This window comes from Lissotriton helveticus, chromosome 3_1, assembly GCF_964261635.1.
Source record: "Lissotriton helveticus chromosome 3_1, aLisHel1.1, whole genome shotgun sequence".
NCBI lineage: Eukaryota > Metazoa > Chordata > Amphibia > Caudata > Salamandridae > Lissotriton > Lissotriton helveticus.
In genome coordinates this window covers 1,906,089,470-1,906,112,374 of record NC_136061.1, presented here as the reverse complement: position 1 = coordinate 1,906,112,374, position 22,905 = coordinate 1,906,089,470, and the positions used below count along the sequence as shown (strand labels likewise).

Genomic DNA, 22,905 nt, shown 5'->3' with positions numbered 1-22,905 from the left:
TTTCAGTTAGGACTATAATGACAATTTCTAGTCTGCCAATCTGGTATAATTCAAACACATTAAAATTTATACAGCAACCAATGCTAAAGTCCAATTTGTGATTCAAATCCAGTTGTAAAAGGGACAAATCAGTAAAGAAAAAAAACCTAGAGTTTCAACACGTTTGGTTTGTGCTAAGATAGCAGTTGAATTTGAAGGCAGCACAAAGCCTACCATAGCAAATCAACCTAAAACAACATCTCTACAACTTCCCATTGGGGTATAAAATGCACGTTTAAGTAATTTGATGCAGTAGCAAAGATGTATAGAGGCTCCAAGTAAATTTGTAGTATTTGCATTTCCAACCATACTCTGATATATTGCTCTAAATTGGTTTACTTTATGATCAGTATCAGAAACATGAGTTAGCCTTGACTGATCAAGATTAACATGACAGTATACACTTTTGCCCCAGGATCAGACTAAATCGAAGGAAAAGTTGCTAAATGTAACAATATACACAACGCCACTTCAATATTGTCCTTTAGTGTTCACAAGCCAATGTGATCTAATGCAAAGATTACAATTCTATTTGAAATTACCTGGGTGAGGTCTTGAAAACGGCCCATCTTTAGCTTGTGTGACACCAAAGCATAAGAACACCAATATACTTGCAACAATGCCTCTGAAACGTAAAATGACACTATTAGGTGCATCAGTTGCTCTACATGTCTCTTAGACAGACACTATATAATAATAACAGTTTTCTTTTTGAAGTAAAATCATCTAAAAGAGAAATATACATGGCAAAGGTCTGAAATTAAACAACTACTTCATAATCCAAAAAAGCATTGGCAAGGCCAACATGTCTGGCGAAATGAAAGTCATTCTTCATTAACTGTCAAGTTTGTGCTTGTGGCAGTATATATGAGAGGGTGAATGTGATGGGTCAATAAGTGATTAAAATACACGGATGGAAAAATTGGATGAATGAACGAGGGTGTGCATAGGTACATACAGACAGGCTATGTTCATTTTAAGTCTATTTAGATAGCATTAATGTTAAGCACAGTACAGAGGCAAAAAAGAGCACAGCATAGACCTATCAATGTGAAAGACAATGGTACACAAAAAGACAATTTGGATGTGCTTAGCAAAAAACAGAAGCTATCTGGAAAAAACTGTGGGTCCACTGGTAAAGCCCTAGTGGGCCCTAGTGCAGGATTATAAAAAAATGGCAGAGTTCTTTTCGACACATGTCGACTGCGATACACCTTGGACATTGCGTTGTGTACATGCATTTAATGCTTCCGATACCACCCTAGTGGGTCCAATTTGTTGGTAATTACCATTAAATAGAAGTGTACTGTCTAAAGTAAAGTACTATAATAAGATCATACACGAGTATATCCAAAATGGAAAGAAAAGAAATGGCAGTGATGGCCTTTACATCATTTTACAAACTGCATCCTATATTTATTAATTCATAAATATATAGAAAACAAATAGATTATTATTACTATCCTATTAATCTTAAAACCTATTAAATGTGTAGGGGCCTAAATTCCTAATCAATATTTATTGCCCCATAAATATTTAAAATATAATCCAATTCATGTTCAATTGAATAAATAGGAACCTAAAGCGCGAATATGTATTGCCTCATAAATATCTGAAATCAGATTCAATGTTGAATTTGCCAATTATGTGGATCAATCACTGCCCATCATCGTGCTGTATATAGCACCAAATACATGCCGGATAGGCTATTCTATGTACTCTGCCTGGAAAAGTGCTTGTGCCTAAAAAATAAAAGAGGGTGTTAAAAATATCATTATAAAACTGCCTTTGGTTAGATCGAGGTGGTCAGGCATATGCATTAATGTTGTGGAACTAGTGCTAAAGTTGAAAAAAACTGATAAGGAACTGGATTACAGGCATGTAAAGAAATCTTCGCTCGAGGTTAACCAATTGGGCGTCTTAGTGTCCAGCTCGAAGATATATCTGGTTTCTAATTTCCTCAACAGGGCTTCTAGGTCGCCACCACGTCTAAGTGGCGGGACCATATCGACCACAAAATAACTAAGGTATTACCGGCGGCTGCCATGGACCTCCTTAAAATGCCGGACTACTGGATATGTTGCATTCTGATTCCTGATTGCCCTCATGTGCTGGAGTATACGTTTGTGGACCTGCAACTTGGTACTACCAACATATCGCAGGCCACACGAACACTCCAGCACATAAACAGCAAAATCAGTTTTGCAAGTCAGTTTTTTGGATATAGTTTGTGGAGCATCATAAAAGGGAGTTCTGCATGATGCTGTACTCTTTCCTAGTTTGCAAGTGCATTTGATAAATCCTTTAGTTGGCTGTAACCAGGTATTTTTGGTTACTACCTCCGGACAGCTTTTTACGAGCATGTGTCACTCGTAGACCGTGCTTTCCAGAAAGTGACTTTAGGAGCTTCTGTCAGGGATTCACCAATCACAGGGTCATTACGAATTACTGACCAATTTTTGTTAAAGATTTTGCGCAACACACGATGTTGGCGGCTGTAGGTTATTATCAATCTCGGGGGATAAGCAGAGGTTGAAGGTACAGTAGCTTCTACATCAGCTCTAGCACTAGGACATAAGGCTGTGGACCTAGAAATAGACCTAATTTTCATAATCACCTTATCTATAATTTCTGCAAAAAAAACCCTAGCCAAAAACCTTTTCTTGCTGTCAATTTGGGCTGAGAAACAGTCCTCATCCACACTACAAATGCGTCTGATGCACAGCATCTCATCATAAGGTATGCTGCGTATCAGATGGTCTGGATAGTGACTGTAGGCGTGAAGCACCATATTGCCCGCCATAACTTTGCGGTGCAATTTAGTTTCAAGTTGACTGTTCTGGACATACATCTCCACATCCTGGAAATTTACAGACATCTGGCTGGCTGGTGCTGTGAACCGCAAATTGAGGCTGTTAACATTGATTTCTTGAATGAAAATAGACGCTGCCATCTCAGACCCTTTCCAAATGAGAAATAGATCGTCGATGTAACGATACCAGACAACAATGTTATCATTAAGAACTTGCTTGTATCTGGTGCTGACGACTTGCTCCTCCCACATCCCTATATGCAAACAAGCATAACTGGGGGAGAAGCAAGCCCCCATTGCCACACCTCTCATTTGTTGAAATACTTTCCTCTGAAACAAACAAAAAATAATTATTGTTTAGACAAGTAGAAATCATTTTCATGTTGCTGCGGTTCATCATGCACAGGGATTTACTCCTTAAAAAGTGCTCAACTGCCTTGATGTCATCCAAGTGAAGTATGCTTGTATATAAAGCAGTGACTTCAAGGGTAATCAACAAGTAACCATCCTGCCAAGTTATGTTCTCAATTTTCCTCAGAAAGTCCCCTGTATCCTGCAGGTAAGATGGCAATCGCTTGACATGCTCCTGTAAAAAGTAGTCGATGTATCGCAAGGTATTGTCCATAATACTGTTCCTTGCTGATGGATTATCGGCCTACCGGGGGGCATGGTTGAGTCCTTGTGTATCTAGTGGATTAGATAGATCACGGGATGATTCACCTTAAGAAACTTAAATTCATCGATGCTCAGTACTCCAGCACTTTTCCATGATAACAAGCATGATAACAAGCATGCTGCTTTAACAGTTTGCCAGTCACTACGTTTTACGTTTGTAGCACTGGCAATCATTTAAATGGAAAAGTACATCTTACGCGGCCACAGGACAACATTCCCACCCTTATCCGATTGGCGGATGATTACATTGTCATCATCCTGCAATTTCTTTATGAGTTGCCCATAACTTTTGTTTATTATATTTTCGCCGCATGTGTGTAGTGGACCTGTGTAGTTTTTTTTAGTTGGCTGGTCACCAATTCATTATAAATGTCGGTGCTGTCATGCAACATAATCGGGTTGAAGGTAGACTTGGGTTTAAATTGCGTTAAGCCAGGCGTTTCCACTTTGGGAAAGGGATCGTCTTCAACAGATTCACTCCCATTACATTCTGAATTTCTTTCACAAGAATGACGAAGCCATGTGCAGTTCCATTAGATTTTATTTTCGTCCGTGTTTCGTTGCAGTCGTGGTCACTGGTCACAGAGCCAAGGAACGCTACAATTTTTTTAATTATTCGTGATAACACGTGACATGTTTCTGAACTACAACAAGTGATAGGGAAGACAGACTAGTAGTTCCAAACTACAGGTTTCGCGTATCATGGACATAATACATAAAATACATTATAAAACGATTTTAAACAAACAACTGATTGCGTAAATCAAACTCTATTTGCGCCCAAACTAATTTAGAACTCACTACCTTGAAGTGCAGATTTAGTAGTAGAGGTTACCCAAAGCAATGGATCGAGACGGCCATTAACAGTGTTAAAAAAGAAAAGACAGGAAATACTATTTAACAGGGAGATGAAACAAACCAAAGAAAACAACAAGTCAGTGCAGGTTCATAACATTTAGCAAACAGAAAGATACAATAAGAGGCATTCTGAATAAACACTGGCCCATAATAAAAAATGATCCCATCCTTGGCATAGTAGTCCCCCGGGTTGACCTATTATGTAATTGATGCAGTGGAGAATGACCCTAGTAAGAAGAGACTAACAAGGTTGGAATCTCGCTACATAATAGAACTGAAATCCAAACAGCCAGAAGATTTTAATAATGAAGAAGATTTATACACACACTTGTGAAGTCAGTAAGAAGAGCTAAAAAAGTAAAACAGTAATACATGTATAATATAATTGTATATATATTTCTAGGTATATTTTATAGACAGAAATGGTAAGATTCAATGAGGGGAAGTTCCATAGACAGTGTCATGTCGTATGTACATATGCCCACTAGGGCGTGATGAGAGAATACATTAGGTGAAAAGGAAAAGTTATACATTGGGCACTTATTTGTATGAATTATTTATGAATAATGTAAGTCTGTGAGCCCACTGGGGCGCAATCCCATAGTATAAGATTTGCATGCTAGAGTACCATACGCTGCAAGTGACGCCACTAAATTAATTTGGGCTCAAATATAGTTTGATTTACGCAATCACTTGGTTGTTTAAAATGATTTTATAAATGTATTTTACGTATTAGTTCCAAACTACTGGTTTCACATATCATGGCCATACTAGTCTGTCTTCACTATCACTTGTTGTAGTTCAGAAACATGTCACGGGTTATCACGAATAATTTTTAAAATGGTAGCGTTCCTTGGCTCTGTGACCAGTGACCAAGACTGCCACGCAGTTGAAACGCGTCTGGGAGCGGCCGATAATTAAATCTAATGGAACCGCACACAGCTTCGTCATTCTGCTGAAAGAAATTCAGAATAATTAGGACCCGAGTCTTGTAGGGTCAGGACAGGCGAAGCAACTCTCGTTCAGGTGGAGGCGATTGATACAGAAGGCAAACAGAAGCGAATATATATATATACACACACATACATACATACATATTACCTACTGGCGGTCGCCAGTAGGTAGTTATAGTTAGTATCGATTTCCATAGGGAAATCGCAACATTCTATTTGGAATAACTTTGGCGCCGGTTGAGGAATCTGCCTGAATCTTTCAGCAACTTTTCCTCGCGGGGCTCCGCGCCTTCCCTGAAAGTTTGGGGGGGATTCGTCAAGCGGGGGCCGAGATAAAAGGGGGTCCCAAAACGTGTTTTCCCCATGTTAATTTCCATAGGGCGGTCTGTCGCACTTTTAGCTCGAACGGCTGAATGGATTTTCACCAAACTTGGCAAAATTGTAGGAACTGGTAGCCCGATGTGCCTTTGCTATGTCTCAAGATATGTGGTTCAGAGGATTTTGAGTAATTTAGGTAAAAAAAAATGTATATATCTGTAAGCGCGCCCCGGTGCGCGTACCGGGGAGCGCTCCGGGCGCGCCACGCGACCTGCGCACGGGAAGCGGATTGGCTCTCGGGTGTCTGTAAACATTCGAAACAGTTCGCAGCGGCCCCCATCTTGTGTCTCGGTAGGATCGAGACACAGAGGTGGTAAAAACAAAAGGGAAAATAATGAAAAGGGGGCAGGGTACACCCCCCCTGACCCTCTAGGTTTGATGTGGGGGCCATAAAAGGGTCCCTCGGGTAAAAAAAAAAAAAAATGTTTTTTTTCGATTTTCGCGGGGGGAGCGCCCGGTACGCGCACCGGGGAGCGTACCGGGGAGCGAATAAAAAAAAAAAGATTGCCAGAGTGCTAAACATTTTAGCAATTTTTTATAAATGGGAGGTAGTTCTGAAAAGAACTTTTTCTTTTATTGTTTTTGTTGTTTTATATTTTTCTGAACATTTTTATTTTTTATTTTTTGAACAATTTTATATTTTTTTGGTGTTTTGTTTGGGCGGAACAACGAAAAACAGGCATTAGAAAGGGCTCAACAGGAGCAAAAAAAAATAAAAATTACTTCTTGGGGTGTTTTGAGCACTTGTAGTTTTCAAATGCTCTATTAATTAAAATATTAATTAAAATGATACTCCTCTCCCCATAAGAAATTAGTGCACCACAATAAATGCACACTAGCTTCATGTGCACAAAATTCTTTTGAATACTTGGGACCGTCTCCCTCGCCTCTGGTCCCGATAGAGTTTCCTGTGACGATATACTGTCCACAGGAGTTGGTGGGTTATCCTGGAGGTGACGCACCTCAGCAACGCTATAATTGATTGGATGCCACCTCTGCATGTGGCGGTGCATAGTATAGTTTCCAAAACTATACTTTTTGTCTGTGCCTCGGGACAGAACTGCATTGCAAATGAGGCATGTCACGTACCGGGCATTGACCTTTTTTTGCTCTCGAGGGTAAGAAAAAAATTGCCATATAAAATGGTCTATGTGGTGGGATTGCCGGGGCTCTTCACGCAAGAACTGCCTCGGCTCTACCTCCTCTTCCTCTTCTTCTTCCTCTTCCTCTGGGTTTGGAAGGAACTGTCCTAGGTCGTTGTGGTGGTGGTGGGGGTCCACTAGCTGCAGCTACTACAGATGCCATGACTGAACAAGCAGAAACAGGTCTTCCTCTCACAAAGATGAAAGTCAGAGTGAGGAAAAAAGGTGGGGTTTTCATCATTTGGGAAAAAAAAGTGTTCTGGACCAATGAAAAGTGTTATTTTCAAGTCACATGATCCAAGCTTTCATCATTTGGAAACCAAAACTGATCTGCACCAATGAAAAGTGGTATTTTCAGATCACATGACCCGATGCGCTTACGCTACGCGCCCCGGGGCGCGCCGCGTAAGCGCGTCATGACGTTGCGCGATCGTATGCGATCACGTGATTCCGGGTGCGCTTACGCAGTGCGTCATATGACGCATCACGCGACTACGCGAAACGTCATGATGTTGTTTTCGTTCGCGGGAATAGCGCTCTCGGGACGCTCCCCGGTACGCGCCCCGGTGAATCAGTCTGCTCAGTGCGTCTGCCTGAACTTTCTGCACACCTGGTGGATGAGTAGCCGTTATCGTCAGTCCTCTGGCCAGGAGCCAGTGCCAGATTGCCTGCGCCTCCTGCGACAGAGTGCGCGATCTCGACCCCCCCTGCTTGTTGAGGTAATACATTGTGGTCGTATTGTCCGTCTGAACAAGCAGAGAGTTGGTCCAGAAGGACGGATGAAAGGCCTTCAGTGCCAAGTGAACAGCTCTGAGTTCCAGGAAATTGATGTGGTACGTGGACTCCGTCGGGGACCACGCCCCTTGAATCTGTAAGTCTCCGGAGTGCGCCCCCCAGCCGTGGAGCGACGCATCCGTCACGATAGTCTGCATGGGAATGTCCTTCTGGAAGGGAACCCCTCTGAGGAGATTCTCCGCTGAACACCAATTCAGAGACTGAAGAGCATGCAGAGACAGTCATATCCTGTCGTCCCAAGATCCTTTCCTCTGATCCCACTGATCCTCCAAGCACTCCTGCAATGGTCTCATGTGCAGTCGTGCATGTGGCGTGAGGAAGATACAAGAGGCCATCGACCCCAGTAGAGAAGACACCGTCCTCACTGTTGTAGATGGAGCGGTCATAAGAGCCTGAGCCTTCCGAAGGAGTGATAATCGTCTCTCCTCCGAAGGAGACACGCTTGCCGACAGCGTATTGATGGAGGCTCCCAAGTACTGTATGCACTGGACCGGAGTAGGGACAGACTTGGACATGTTGATGTGCAACCACAGCTTGTTCAAGAGAACGCAAGTCTTCCGGAAGTGCGCTTGAGCATCCGAGAAGGAGGAGGCCTTGATCAACCAATCGTCCAGGTACGGGTAGACAAACACCGTGTTCTTCCTTAGGTGTGCAGCTACCACTGCCATGCACTTCGAGGATGTTCTGGGCGCAGACTTTAGCCCGAATGGCAGTACTGTGTACTGATAATGATTGGCGCCGACTTGGAATCGCAGGAACTTCCTGTGTTTGTGTGGAATGGGCACATGGAAGTACGCATCCTGTAGGTCTATAGCACATAGCTAGTCTCCCTGTTGCAGCTGAGGATAAATCTGATGCATCGACAGCATGCGAAACTTCTCTCTGCGAATCCACTTGTTCGCTTGTCGCAAATCCAGAATGGGCCTGAACTCGTTCTTGTCCTTCTTGCGAACCAGAAAGAACCGGGAGTACAGACCTCTTCCTCTTTGAGACAGAGGTACGTCTTCTATCGCCCTTTTCCTTAACAGGATATCTGCCTCCGCCTGGAGCTCGCGCAGTTGAAACTGCGAGCTGACCGGTGGAATCGATGGAGGCGGGCGGGTGAACCGAAGACTGTATCCATTGCAAACAATATTCAGCACCCACTTGTCCGGAGTAATTTTTCTCCACTCTGCCAGAAAAAATTGAACGCATCCCCCCACCGGAGCGGGTAACGGATGTAGGGAAAGTAACCGCTCAGGGTCGAGACCCGGCTGCGCCTTTGTTCGCTGTAGAGGACTGCTGGCCTCCTCTACCCTTCTGGCGCTTCTGGAAGGGCGTCCAGAACTGCTGCTGTTGTTGCTGCTGCTGTCCCGAAGCCTGCCCTTGCCCTCTGCCCTCTGCCCCGAACCACCTCTGGAACGGGCGGTAGGCCTTCTTTTCTTTGGGCTTCTCCAACCCAACCGCCGTCAGGGTCTCGGCCTGTGCTTTCATGCGGGCCATCTCATCGTCCGCATGCTTGCCGAACAGGGTTTCCCCCGAGAAGGGCAGATTGGCTACCCGCTGCTGGGCCTCCGGCTTGAGTGATGTGAGCCTGAGCCAAGCATGGCGCCGCTGGTTGATCCCATGACAGGACCCATGGGCCGTCAAAAGTGACCTGGTTCGAAACCAGCATCCCCTCCTTCAGGATCTCCTGGAAATCCTTCTTCTTGTCTCGGTAGTAAAGGGCGAGACAAGTGCTTCTTATGAAGTGTCTCAAAAATCACGGACGTCGTAGGTGTTGGAGCCGTGACCGTGATTCCCAATCTCGCTGCACCCCTCAGGAGAACATCCTGGAACGTGCTGATGTCGTCTACAGGAGACACTCTCGTCCTCGGGGATTCCGATAAAGTCGGGGAGTAGGTCCTGGAAGAGTCCGTGAGGGACCGTGATCCGTGCCTCCTGTGGCGCCGTCTCGACCTTGTGGAGGACCTGTGACGACTTCGCGATCTCCCCCTCTGTCCGGAGCGGTATCGTGACCTCCTTGGCTTCGGCCGTCCCGCCGGTTCCACCGGGGCGGGCGACTTCGGCTTGGCTGGGGCCCTCGGCCGAGGGGTTCCCTTAGGAGGAGTCGGAAACCGCGGCAGTGAACCTGACCTCGGAGGAACCGGAGGAGGCGTGTCAGCCGGCAGCTGAGGTTGAGGAGGAAGTGGTGGAAGTGGAGGTGGGGTGGGAGCCCGCGGAGGAAGGCCTCTCGGTAATGGAGGAGGAGGAGGCGTAACTAGCTTAAGCCTAGCAGGGGTATACACAACGGAGTACACCGATCCCGGCGAGCCGTCCCTCCTTACTAGGCTGGGACGATGGAGTCTCTCATAGGCACTTGACGCCTGCCAGACTGACTCCTGGCGCCAGAACTCCTTCTGCGCCTGCTCGGCGTCGAAGAACGGCGACCCGACGGCGAGCGTCAGCCCCTCGACGGCGAGCTTCGTCTCCTTGACGGCAAGCGCCTGTCCCTCGACGCCGAATGCCTAAGCCTCGACGGCGACCTCCTACGCCTCGACGGCTATCTCTTACGCCTCAATGGCGATCTCTTACGCCTCAACGCCACCTCCTGCGCCTCGACGGCGACCCTCGCCTCGATGGCGATCTTCTCCTCGACGCCGAGGATCCCCTCGACGACGACCTTCTCCTCGACGCCGAGGATCCCCTCGACGATGACCTTCTCCTCTTCAACGACGGCGAACGGCGGTGTCGCCATGACAGCAAGCACCGACGCCGGGCCACCTCTCGACGTCGAATACTCGACGACGACGACGAAATAGTCACCAGAGACCTCGACAGCGGTCTGTTCAGTTCCCTCGACGCCGAACGTCGACGTCGCTTCGACCCAGAGCCCTGGGGAGACGGGGAGCAGACTGCAGTCATCCCTCTTGACGCCGTAGTCGGTGCAATTGACACAGACGGAGAATGGGGACGTTTTCTGGTCTTCCTGCCCCTGGGGAGCCCCCCAGAGTCCTCAGCAGGGGCAGAGGAAGCCCCTCCAGACCCACCTTGTGCCTTCTGTCTTCTGTCTTCGAGGCCCTGAAGCCTGATCTTCATCCTATCCCTCAGGGTCCTGCTAGAGAAACCCTGGCAGATGTCACACTCCTCTGAGACATGAGATGAAGGAAGGCAGATGATACACACCTCGTGTGGGTCCGACTTGGCCTTCTTCCTGGAGCCCTCAGGGCATTTGTCGAATAATGCAGGCATATTGACTTTGAAGAGTGCACCAAAACACACACACCAGGAAGCAAAGCCTCAAAGTACTTCAGAAAAGTACTCAAAAAAGTGAAAATAGTGAACAAATCACCAAATAAACCCTTGAAAAGGGAGAGCTCAATGCTCCAGGGTCCTGTTTGCAGGAGCCGGAAAAAAGAAATGAAAGTAAAAGGGACCTGCAGTGCATTCTGGGATACTGTGAAGTTCTGGAAAGTTCACTTAAAGGCACAGTATCCTGTTCTGAGCCACATAATGGCAGCCTATGGGGCTTGTCTGTCCATGTCTTCCTCTATATCACTCCAGAGCGTTTTTGCTGTTAAAGCAAGGGAAATCTGGACAGGCTTTGCTGTTTGTGGATTTTTGGTGGAATTTCTAGTTGAAGTACTGGACAGTGTAGCCTGTGGATATAGGCTGCATTATCTGTCTTTAATTCTCTCTTAAGTGTCTGTGCAGTTCTGCATTTTTCGACACCTTAAGAGATTATTTTATGATTGCTCCGGGGTCCACGCACATGGGCGGGACTATTCACTAGATTATGACTATACACAGAGATCCCCTACTACAGAAATAAACTGGATCACTGGGGGATCACCGGGGCACGACTCTATCCGAAATAGGCTAAACCTTATGTGGTGGCCCCTGTGAATCAGTCTAAGCCCCCAACAAGATATCATATAGAGCATCACTATAAAGGAGTGCTTGCTCCACCACCGTTTGGCCCTGATGGGGGGACCTCAATGAGGGGCTAAGTAGTCAATGCCACAGATGGAAGAGATAAATCCCACACCACAGAAACATGCTTGAGCATGTCCGCTAATGAGGAGCTCAACTCCAAGTCAAGGCCAGGGGGGAAAGGAGGCCCGAGACAGGGGAAGACTATCTGCATTGCGTGAAGCCAGTGGTTTAACCAGCTGTTCTGCAGGGGATAGTGTCAGCCATGTGGTGGAGAGACCCAACTGTGTGGCAACTTCCTTTGACATTTCTCCGTAGGAAAAACCAGAGGGGGCACCGCAGAGAGCAGAGGGAGGGTGTCTAAGTTAGACGGCATTACCAACGCCGTGCCAAACTCCGAGTTGCACTGAAGCCACATTGGGAGAAGAAAGTAGTGTGCTGCCAACAGCATTGTTGGCTGAAGGGGCACAGGTGCCGTAGGTGTGAACCCCGAAGGACTGTGCACGGACGCCAGAACGGATTCGATAATCGAATCAGAAGGCCCAGCTGAGGCTGCAGGCGATCCAGTCGGCACGGATACAGGAAAGGCACTCCTTACCTCATTGGGGCCCTTAGGCACTCCAGGGGAAGAACAAAAGTTACTTACCTGTAAACTGTGGTTCTCCAGTATTGGTGTCTTTCATAGATTCACATGCTTGAATATTCCCCGTCCGAGTGGGAGTCCCACGGTACATAAAATAGTAGTAAAAAAAATCACATATATAAAAATATATGTCATAGTAATAATAATAATAAAGTAGAATTTAATAATAGAATGCTTGAAAGTACCATAGAATATTATTAACACATAAGGAAGCATTGAGGGAGAATCACTTTACTGGCATATCCATGTCGTTATGATAGTCCAAATTCCAGCCAATCAGGCTGTCGCACCCTCTAGAACCTTCTCCTCAGAAGCTCAGGCCCTCAGATTTTCGTAGCACAAGAGTGACAAAAGAGTGGATGAGGAGAAGAGAGCCTCTGAGGGGAGGAAGGGTGGATCGCATGTGAATCTATGAAAGACACCAATACTGGAGAACCACAGTTTACAGGTAAGTAACTTTTGTTCTTCTCCAGTATTGGGGTGTCTTTCATAGATTCACATGCTTGAATAGAATAGCAAGCACTTGCCAATATATCCATAAAAGGTTACAACTGTAATGCATGAACATATCGCATATTTTTTTTTTTTGGAAGACCTTTATTGCACATTATCATCCGAACACAGCTTAGGGCCTACAACCTCTGGGGCCGAACGCGATAACATATCGCATATTTAACAAAGACTATTAATGGTACACTGATCCAAAAATGCAAAAACCTTTTATGGCAGGAGGAGGGAAGCAACAGAGGCTCACCTTACTTGAAAAAATTCAGAAGCACCGCTTGACCCACTGCAGTGTCTGCGCTGTCAATTACTTCCAGACAGTAGTGCCTTGTGAAACATATGTCTATTGGACCACGTTGCCACTCAGCAGATCTGAAGAAGAGGCACTCAAGCGAATAGGGCAGTGAAGTATGAAAACTGCCCTTGTCGAGTGGGCCCTTACCGGAGTAAGTAAGGGCTTGCCCATCTTTGTATGACAAAAAGATAGCTGATGTCAAACTATGGGGCAATGGTTTGTTTGGTCACTGGATGCACTAAACGCATCCGCTGATAGACAGGAAAGGTGGTCTAGCTTGCGAATGCAGCTGTCCGTTGCATGTAGAATGTAATACATCGTTCGAAATCTAAAGAATGTAGAGTGCGCTCAGCTGAAGACGGAGAGTTTGGAAAGAAAGTTTCATAGGATGACTGGTTCATAAAGGTCAAAGTCAGATAGGACCTGTGGTATAAATAATGGATTGGTGCGCGGCACCAGAGAGTCACTTGGAAGTTGAAGGTAAATATATTTGATGGTAAAAGCTTGAATAGGACTCACACGTCGAGAAGACGTGAGAGCGAGTAGGAGGGAAACTTTCCCTGTGAGAAATGTCGAATCCGAAAATGGATTGGAATGGATTGGTTAAAAAGAAGCTTAGAGAAGCTGGGCTAATACGACGTTGAGGCGCCGAGTAGGCGGGGAACGCCCGATGGGCGGACACATCCTGTAGAGGCCATTAAAGAACTTGCGAATAATCCGGGAGGAATAGAGAGACCTGAATCCATCATGGCGAAAACGAGAAGTGCAGCCAGTACTTTTCAAGTCGAAATGAGAAAAGGGCTGACTTTGCCATAAGGAGGAAAACAGGTATGGTTTGCTCTGGTGTAGCGTGCACAGAATTGATGCAGACAGACTTGCTCACACCAGATACCAAAGCGTTTACATTTTAGTTTATATTTCTAAGTAGTGGAAGGGCTCTTGCGTTCGCGAGAAACCTCCCTTCAGTCTGCGGCAATGCACAAGAGAGCAAATTCAGATTGCACAGGTTGAAACCACAAGCTGGAGGCCTGAGGAATGCGGATGGTGAATCCGTCTGTACTGTACTGTCAGAAGGTGCGGCAGAGGGCGAAGCGTGATAGGTTCGCAGCAAGGTGGTAGGAGGAGACCCATGCACCACGGTCGGCGAGGCCATCTGAGCACAAAGAGTGGGATGTGACATGGTTAGAACCTCATTTTCCGCTGGAGATGAGGCACAAACAGAATCGGCGGAAAAGCAAATGCAAATACTGTTGACAAGTTCACCGAATGCAGTTCCGCACGATCTTTTGTGGGGAAGGCAGATTGCATAGTATAGGCATTTGCGGTTGAGTGGCGTTGCAAACAGATCCAGGTCTGGTTGTCCCCCAGGCATAAGATGTGGTCCAGGGTCCGTTGGTGGAGATCCCACCCGTGGTTGTCCTAGGCGGATCCGCTGAGGGTGTCAGTCATGACGTTCGAGACCCTCGGAACATATATTGCAGAAATATCAACGCGATGGTGAATGGCCTATTTGCAAATGTGTTGTGCTTGTTTGGGCGACAGTGATCGCGTACGTCCTTGCTTGTTGAGATAGTGTATAGTGATAGTATTGTCTGTACACGCTAACACGGATTCCTCTCGCACTAGGAAGCGGAAAGCTTTCAGAGCCAGGAAACTGGATAACAGCTCCAAGCGGTTGGTGTGTGACGTGCATTGTAAAGGCATCCATCGGCCTTTGATGGAAAAAACCCAGAAGGTGCGCTCCCTAACCTTCCGGAGAGGCATCGTTGGTAAGGGTAAGCAGTGGAGCGTCCGAGGAGGGAGCGGTCTGCTGCGACACTGGGAGTGTGGGCCAACCAGCCTAGCGGTGTCCTCATTCGAAAGGCAAATAAGATGTCGGCGAATGAGCCAGATAGCTGGCTAGCTCCTCTAGCATTTTCTCATGTGTAATCTGCAGTTGGGAACCAACTGGATGCAGGTCGAGGCCGTGGCCAGGAATGACTTTGAGGATCTACTGAAACGGACCTTTTTTGTACGTAGAAGAACCACCATGTGGGAGATGCAGGCCTGTTGTTCGTGTGAGACAAACACCTTTGCTAGTCTTGTATTGATTGATGCTCCAAGAAATGTTCATATTGGAGCTAGGACTAGTAGGGACTAGTCATGATTTTTTGAAAATTAGGTTTTGAAACAGTGACTGACAAGTCTGGGTGTGCTTGATTGCCTGTTGATAAGAGCATGCCCTTATGATACAGTCGTCTAAGTAATGATACATTTGTATGCCTTGCAGACGTAGACAGGCTGCCACTGGTGCCAGGATCCATGTAAAGACACGTGGAGCGGACAGAAGTCCAAAAGGTAGGACCTTGAATTGAAAAGGTTTGTACCTATTGTAAAGTGTAGCCACTTCCTGTGCTGTGGAAGGATTGGCACATGAAAATAGACATCCTGGAAGTCTAGTGTAATTATAAAGTCGTTCTGGCAGTAGTACTTCAGGACCTTCTGGAGGTACAACCTTTGAAAAGTTTGCGCAAAGATCAAAAATCAGGCACCTCCTTCCTGACTTGCTTGCTGATGAGGAACTGAGAGTAAACCCTAACTCTGTTGTTGGAGATTCGGAACCACTCCGACGGTCCCGGTGTGTATCAATATAGACACTTGTGCAAACGACTCACGTAAAGGATGAGGTAGAGTTCCCCCTTTGAAGGTGTAGCAAGAGGGAATTTGCCAAATTCTAGAGCGTGCCCTTCCGACACAACTATTAGAACCCCCAACAGACAAATGGCATCGTTGACCAAATGGAATAAAAGAGAGAAATTCCACCGTCAGCCCTTTTGGGATGGATTAAGGGTGGGTTCTAAGGCAAGTCGTTGTTTCCTGGAAGAATTACCTCCTGTATACGAGTTGGAGTCGAATAATGCAGTTGGTTCTGATTGTAGGAGTGATACTGGGTGGAGCTCCTTGGAAAAGAGGATGTGGAGCTGCAACCTCGGGCACCACGAAAGGGCTGCTTTCTGTACTGGAGAGAACCAATGGCGCGGGCAGTGTCTGCAGTGTCCGCTCAAAATGTTGGCCAAAGAGGGAATACCCATAAAAGGTACATCCATTAATTTATATCTCAACCTCAGGTCGAAAAAAACGAGCGTTCTGCCAACCTGGTCTATGCTATACTGCCACTGCTGCGAGCTGTCTAAAAACTCAGAGACGCAATGTGCACTGCACGGTTTATTGTTTCTGATGCACTCCTTCCATTCTTCTGCAGGATCCTTGAAGCTTCAGCCGAGGAGGATTCTGGAATAAGGGCTACCTGCGCCAACATGCCAGACTACCTCAGGCAGAGGTACCTGCCCAAAATGGCTAAAGAATTGCCTGCTGAAACTGTGGTTACAGCCATTGTCAGGTTGTGGTTGAGAGACAAGACAATGCTGGTGAATTGTCTGGCGTTTTAAATTTGTGTTCGAGGCGTGAAAGAACCGCCAGCGCAGATCTTGGGCTCAGGAGGAGTCAAAGACCTCTTGTCAAATAAAAGGTATCAGAGGAACTGAAAAAATTTGTGTATGTAGTGAATTGTAAAATCAAAGAGAAAAACGGTCTGCTTCTTTCCTCGTGACGAGGGGAGATGAAAGCGAGCAGCCGTTCTCTCCATGAGGAGGTTTGATCCTCCACTATCCACCGGAGGGTAATGTAATGGAGATTCAGGTGTAAGAGAGGGTATCATTTCACCATGGAACAGAACATGGCAGCCTCATCAGCAAAACACAATTCTGGTCTTAAGGAACCAGAGGCTGAGAGTCTGGTAAAGTTTTTTGCCAGTTCAAGAAATTATGGCGATGACTAAGGAGCCATCACGCCATCACATTGATGTAGCGGAAAAGCAGTGTATGACTAATAAATAGGCTACAAAAGCACTGTTGATATAGCCAACTGGCAACTAGGTTAACCGTTGACCATAGAGGAAGAGGCCTAAAGCGGTGAAGGCTGAAGAGACCACACCTTCGACCACCAGTGCTCAAACGTACTTCGGGACATAGATAGAAAAGGGCACCATATGAACAGTTCCGGTTCCGGGAACAGGCCCAAGATCGGGCTGTGAAGCAAGAGGGAGACCCAGAACGACGGTAGTACTTGGAAGGCTTCAACAGAAGTGCCACCAGGAGCTTCAGCCATCATTTCCTTCAGCAACTTTAGATGAAGATGATGGCAGGAGTCGCCATGGCACGGGATGGTCCCGACACTGACATGGAAGGGTAGGTCGCACGGCAGCAGGAGCAGCGGAAACTTTTCCAAGCCTCCACCGAGCAGCTGTCGAAGGAGCCCCCACCTTAACAATTAAGGGGTTTGGGATGAGTACCAAGAATAAGGGTACCCATCAGCGCTCAGACGCTACACACCTTTAAGAATAAGGTACTACAGGTCCACGGGCTCTCTGCCAGGTACCTGCCACTCTATTTAACTCATCACTACTTTAGTGATACTCACATATATTTTCTGGTCCTGACGAAGTGCCTTTGGATCTGGTAGGGACCACAAGAGCGCGAAACATGTTGACAGAGTACTACTTTACCCTTTTTTTCACTAGAACACTTGTCCTGTGAGTAGCGGCTAGTTACACAACCGCCCCTCTCATTTGTTTTCAGAGGTTTTCTTCAGGATCCACTCCTTTTTTAGTTGGTCATCCGGACCCTTGAATAAACAGGTTCTGGGCACCGTATGATCATTTTAACTCACCACGTTTCTCTCAGGCCCCCACAAGCACAACTGCGGCATCTCCTTAAAAAGATCTCCATCAAAGAGCCCTCTTGCGGGGCCCGTGAAGGACTGCAGTGCCACCCACACGAGGAGCAACGCCCAATGATGATATTTGACACTCTCAAGGTTGTCTGAGGGCACTTGAGACACAAGGAGAAATTCTCCCACTACACCGCATCCCAACCATCCAAGAGTGTGACTAACAAGCTATTCTTCTTTCTTAAACCATTCCTTCCCCTCCTGTACCAAAAAATGTTGGTTTACCTTTCTTGAATCCAGAGGAACTTTAGCCACCATTGTGTAGACAACATTTGTCAACCACAGGACCCACAAGGCTTGAAGCCTGAAGACATATTTAGAAACGGCACACTGTTTTGTTGACAAGAAGTCAAAGTAGGCCGAAAAATGGTATCGCTACCAGATCAACCTTGAAGCTAGAAAAAGAAACGGACATCAGTGCCTCATGGGAGTGCTTATATGGACTCCATCAACGTCACATCCAGTGGTCGACATCGCTACGGAGCCGCTCTATACCAACGCGCAGAGGTACTACTGTGAAATGAATTCTAAGGTAAGGAATCTGCGGCTAGATGTCTAGCAGGTGGGGCAGTGGCTGTGTAGAAACCTACCTAAATTCTTTACTCCTAAAAGGCTGCATAGCTACTTACCATTTACCAATATTGTACCAACTTGACAGTAAATACAGCTCCAAGCTATAAGTCTTGGAAAAGCTACAGTGTACAAAAAGCACGTAATGGCAGAAACCAAGGTAGATTGTAATTCCCATCTTTTATAAGAAAACGTTACATACCTGTGGTCCTAGTTATGAATGGTACGTACCTTCAATGAAGTCATAAATGTTGAATAATTCCCCGCTGCTTGCATGGCCCCTAGAACACCTTTTTAATATATATATATATATATACCTTGGCAAATTAGCATTAAAGAATGTACTACATTCAAGTTAATATCCTATGGATCCTCAGTGTAGTCTTGTCAGTTAAGTCATTTTCTTTCTGAATGCTGGGGAAAAAAATTTATGTCACTAAGTGACTTTTTAAATGTACATCATCTGCCATGGAAAAAGCTACCTTTAGTAGAAAAAATAAAAAGACAGCCCGACAGTCCCTTTACATTTGGCTCAAGTCCTGTGGATTCTCAGGCAATTTCTTCTGGTATCTTATCTTTTGGGTCTTTTCCAGACCCATTTCCCTTTTTGTTTTTCTGTGTCCCCTTCTCTTTTTTTCCTTTTGTTTCTTTCCTACTCCTCTAGCCTTATCTGTCTTTTCTATTTCTTTTGTCCATATTAGACTTGTTTTTCTTTTTTTAAAAAAAAATATTTTTATTGGTATTTACACATTACAATATGAGACATAACATATAACAAATAGCACATTTGGTTTGCATACCTTTTTTTACTGGCTTATTTAGGTCTTTTTGGAGGTTAATGTTATGGATCACATTTTACAATTGTTTTAATAAGTAGACATAAGTGTTATATTTCTTGGAATGTCAAGGGTCTCCGCAGCTCTGTTAAAAGACAGAGTTCTAACACACCTTTCTAAACTTTGTCATGTTCCTTTGTTGCAGACCCATCTTTTGGAAAAAAGATTCACATGCTTAAAAAAAATTGGGTTGGTTCGGTTTACTGTCCTACTGTTTCTCATAAAATTGGTGTGAATATATTATTCCATAAAAGTCTCAGTTAATGTTCTGGGTCACCTCAGTGATTCTAATGGTCGATTTCTTCATTTGGATGTTAGTATTAATAATTGCCCTCATTCTAGTATTAATGTTCATGGACCAACTGATGTGGATGCTCTGTTTTGGGCTTTATTTTCTACCAAATTGTTCTCTCTAAAGTGCAAACTTTATTGTTGGAAGGTATTGCAACCAGTTGTATGATCCATTCTTGGATAGGAAGTCAGCTAACAAGTATATTCCTATTAATATGCAAAAGGCATTTCATAGAACAATTTCGATAGAGGTCTTGTTGATGCTTGGCGTGTTTCTTTTAGCCCAGATCTCTAAGAATAGTTATTTTTTTCTCCCACTCATTACACCTCTTCCAGAATAGACTATATGTTTCTCGATAAAGACCTTACACAACATCTTCTCCATGCTGAATTTGGCCCCATCTTGATATTCGATCATGCCCCGGTGATTGTAGGCCTTGAGCTCCTTCACTCCCCCACACGTTTCTGCAGATGGCGTTTTAATAATTTGTTGTTGCTAGATCAATATTTTGTTACAGGCTTTGAACAGTATATCATTGAATTATTTCATAATACCACTCGACGTCAAGTTCCACCACGTTTGGGATTCCTTTAAAGCCTCTGCAAGAGGACACATTATTGATTATGTTTCCTAAACGAAAAAGGTTGCGCCAAAGAATCCTCATTTCTTTTGCAACACATAAAAAAATTAGAACATGAATACTATTCCTCATCCAATATATCGGTTTTGGACCGACTCATTTAAGCTAAGCCCAGCTCTAACAAATCTTCTATAAATAATGCTTGTAATCAGGGCTCGAAAAATCATTACATTTTTAGTAGACCTGCAGGTCTAGTACCTAAAAAATTTACTCGACCTAACTGAAAAGCACTTGACCTCAGTTTCTGGAAGCGGAGGAAATGTGACAATTTAACAAGATTTAAAGGCATTTTTATTGCCCCTTCGCTTTGTGAGCAATAAAGATGCCTTTAAATCTTGCTATCTTATCACATTTGCTCTGCTTTCAGAGACAGAGGTCAAATGTCAGTCTTCCTTTCTACTCACCAGAAAGGGAGAGTAGGACCTAAAAATAGATCACCCGGATTGAATCTGGCTCGCAAAGACGAGGAGATTTTTCGAGCCCTGATAATGCTCTCTTGAAAATCAATTGAAAATGTTACGCTGGTTCCAATAAGACTGGCACATTTTTAGCAAACTATCTCAAGAATAAAAAAACGAAATCCAAAATTGAAGTTATCAACAATTAGTTAAGGATCAGGATATTATCACTCGTTTCGCAGAGTTCTATACCAATCTTTATAATGAAGACATTCTTCCTAATCAAGATTCTCTAGACACATTTTTCAGTACTATTCCTAAATCTCAATCTTCACAGATTGATTCTCCGGTCTTGAGGCAGATATCTCTGTGGCTGCTATTTCCAAACTTTCAAAGGACAAGGCTCTAGGACCTGAAGGTTTTACCATTTAATTTTATTTAAAATTTTCTCATCTACTGCTCCCTAAACTTCATCTACTACTCCCTAAACTTCTTTCCCATATTCGGCATTTTTTGGTTTCCGATTCCCCGGTTGGTTCTTTTTCTAAAGCTATCATCTGTTTCATTCCAAAAAAGGATAAGGAATTGGCCGAACGTAATAATTTTAGGCCAATATCCAACTCCAGCACATTTTTAAGTATTATATATGGGGCATTCAGTTGCAAAACTCCTTTAGCTGTGGTCACCTTGGATGCTGAAAAGGTGTTTGATTGTGTTAACTGGGACTTCATGTTCTGAGCCCTTAAATGGCATGGCTTCAGACAGAAATTTCTTAAATATGTTAAAATTCTTTACGCCTCTCCTTCTACTTCAGTATTTACCAATGGCTTACAGCCATGTTAGTTTTCCCTTTCTACAATAACAAGACAGGGATGCCCATTATTACCATCACTTTTTATTCTTGCTTTAGAGCTATTTTTAGAATCTATTATAAGATCCCAGGCTTTCACTGGTTACATTCCTAATCAATTCCATATTAAATTCACTGCATATGCCGACTATATTTTACTTTATAATTCCAATCCTCATGTTTCTGTTCCGAAGTTTCTTCAGCGTCTATCCTGCAATTCTGCAGTCTCTGGCTATCGTCTCAATATTGATAAGTCAGAAGTAATGGCACTCAACAAATTTTGTCTCAAGGATATGTTTAATAATACTGGTTTTCTGTGGAACTCTAAAATTAAATGTTTGGGAATTCTTTACTCCCCCCTCTACTATACAAGCTAACTTGCTCACCAACGACCCCACCACCTCCAGAACCAGCCTCCTGGAAGGAATGAAAGGCGTCCCGGAATGGATGAAGCTCAGCCGTCTGAAACGGAACTCAGACAAGACGGAAGTCCTCATCCTGGGACCTTCCCCCCCTATTCCTGGGACGACTCCTGGTGGCTCCGCCCCCAAGCCAAAGCACCATGCACACAACCTGGGCTTCATCCTGGACTCCTCGCTCACAATGACCAAACAAGTTAACGCTGTCTCGTCATCCTGTTTCAACACCCTGCGCATGCTCCGTAAGATCTTCGGGTAGATACCCTCCGAAACCAGGAAGACGGTCACCCAGGCCCTCGTCACCAACCGACTGGACTATGGGAACAACCTCTACGCAGGAACCACAGCCAAACTCCAGAAAAGACTCCAGCGCATACAGAACGCTTCTGCACGACTCATCCTGGACATCCCCCGCCACGACCACATCTCTGCCCATCTGAGAGACCTGCACTGGCTACCAGTCAGCAAGAGGATCATGTTCAGGCTCCTCACCCACGCACACAAGGCTCTCCACGACACGGGCCCCAAATACCTCAACAGCTGCTTCACATTCTACACACCCACCCGCCAGCTTCAATCCGCCAGCCTCGCCCTCGCCTCCGTCCCACGAATCCGCAGAACCGGAGGAAGATCCTTCGACTACCTGGCGGCCAAGACATGGAACTTCCTCCCCACCCACCTTCGGCTGACCCAGGACCATCTCTCCTTCAGGAAGCAACTAAAGACCTGGCTTTTCGAGCAGTAGCGTCTCCTCCTCCTCCTCCCAGCGCCTTGAGACCCTAGCAGGTGAGTAGCGCGCTTTACAAATTTTGTTGATTGATTGATTGATTGGTCACTTTAAAACATAAGATCCTCACTTTATCTGCTCAATGGTCACCCCTATACCTCTCCTTGTGGGGTAGATTGGATACAATTAAAATGATGTTGTTACCTATCAATTTTGACTTGCAAATGCTTACTCTTCGGTTACCTATTTTGTTTTTCAGATCCATTGACAGTCTTCTTTCCAAATTCTTATGTAACAAGTGAACGACTAGAATTTCACTTTCCAAACTTTAACATTCTAAATCTTCTGGTGGTTTTAATTTCCCTAATTACACTCAATATCATTCTGCTTTCACCCTTAGACAGATTTGGTCTTCATTGGA

The 22,905-nt window shown here is 45.1% G+C and overlaps 1 protein-coding gene across 1 annotated transcript in view; it reads right to left on the bottom strand.

Annotated features, from left to right (window-relative positions):
• The window catches only part of PTDSS2 (phosphatidylserine synthase 2), a 434,628-nt gene that overhangs the window by 302,822 nt on the left and 108,901 nt on the right, over nt 1–22,905 (bottom strand). The window contains exon 3 of the mRNA XM_078682890.1: nt 582–664. Coding sequence (XP_078539016.1) covers nt 582–664 — 83 coding nt within the window. The remainder of the gene's footprint in view (nt 1–581; nt 665–22,905) is intronic.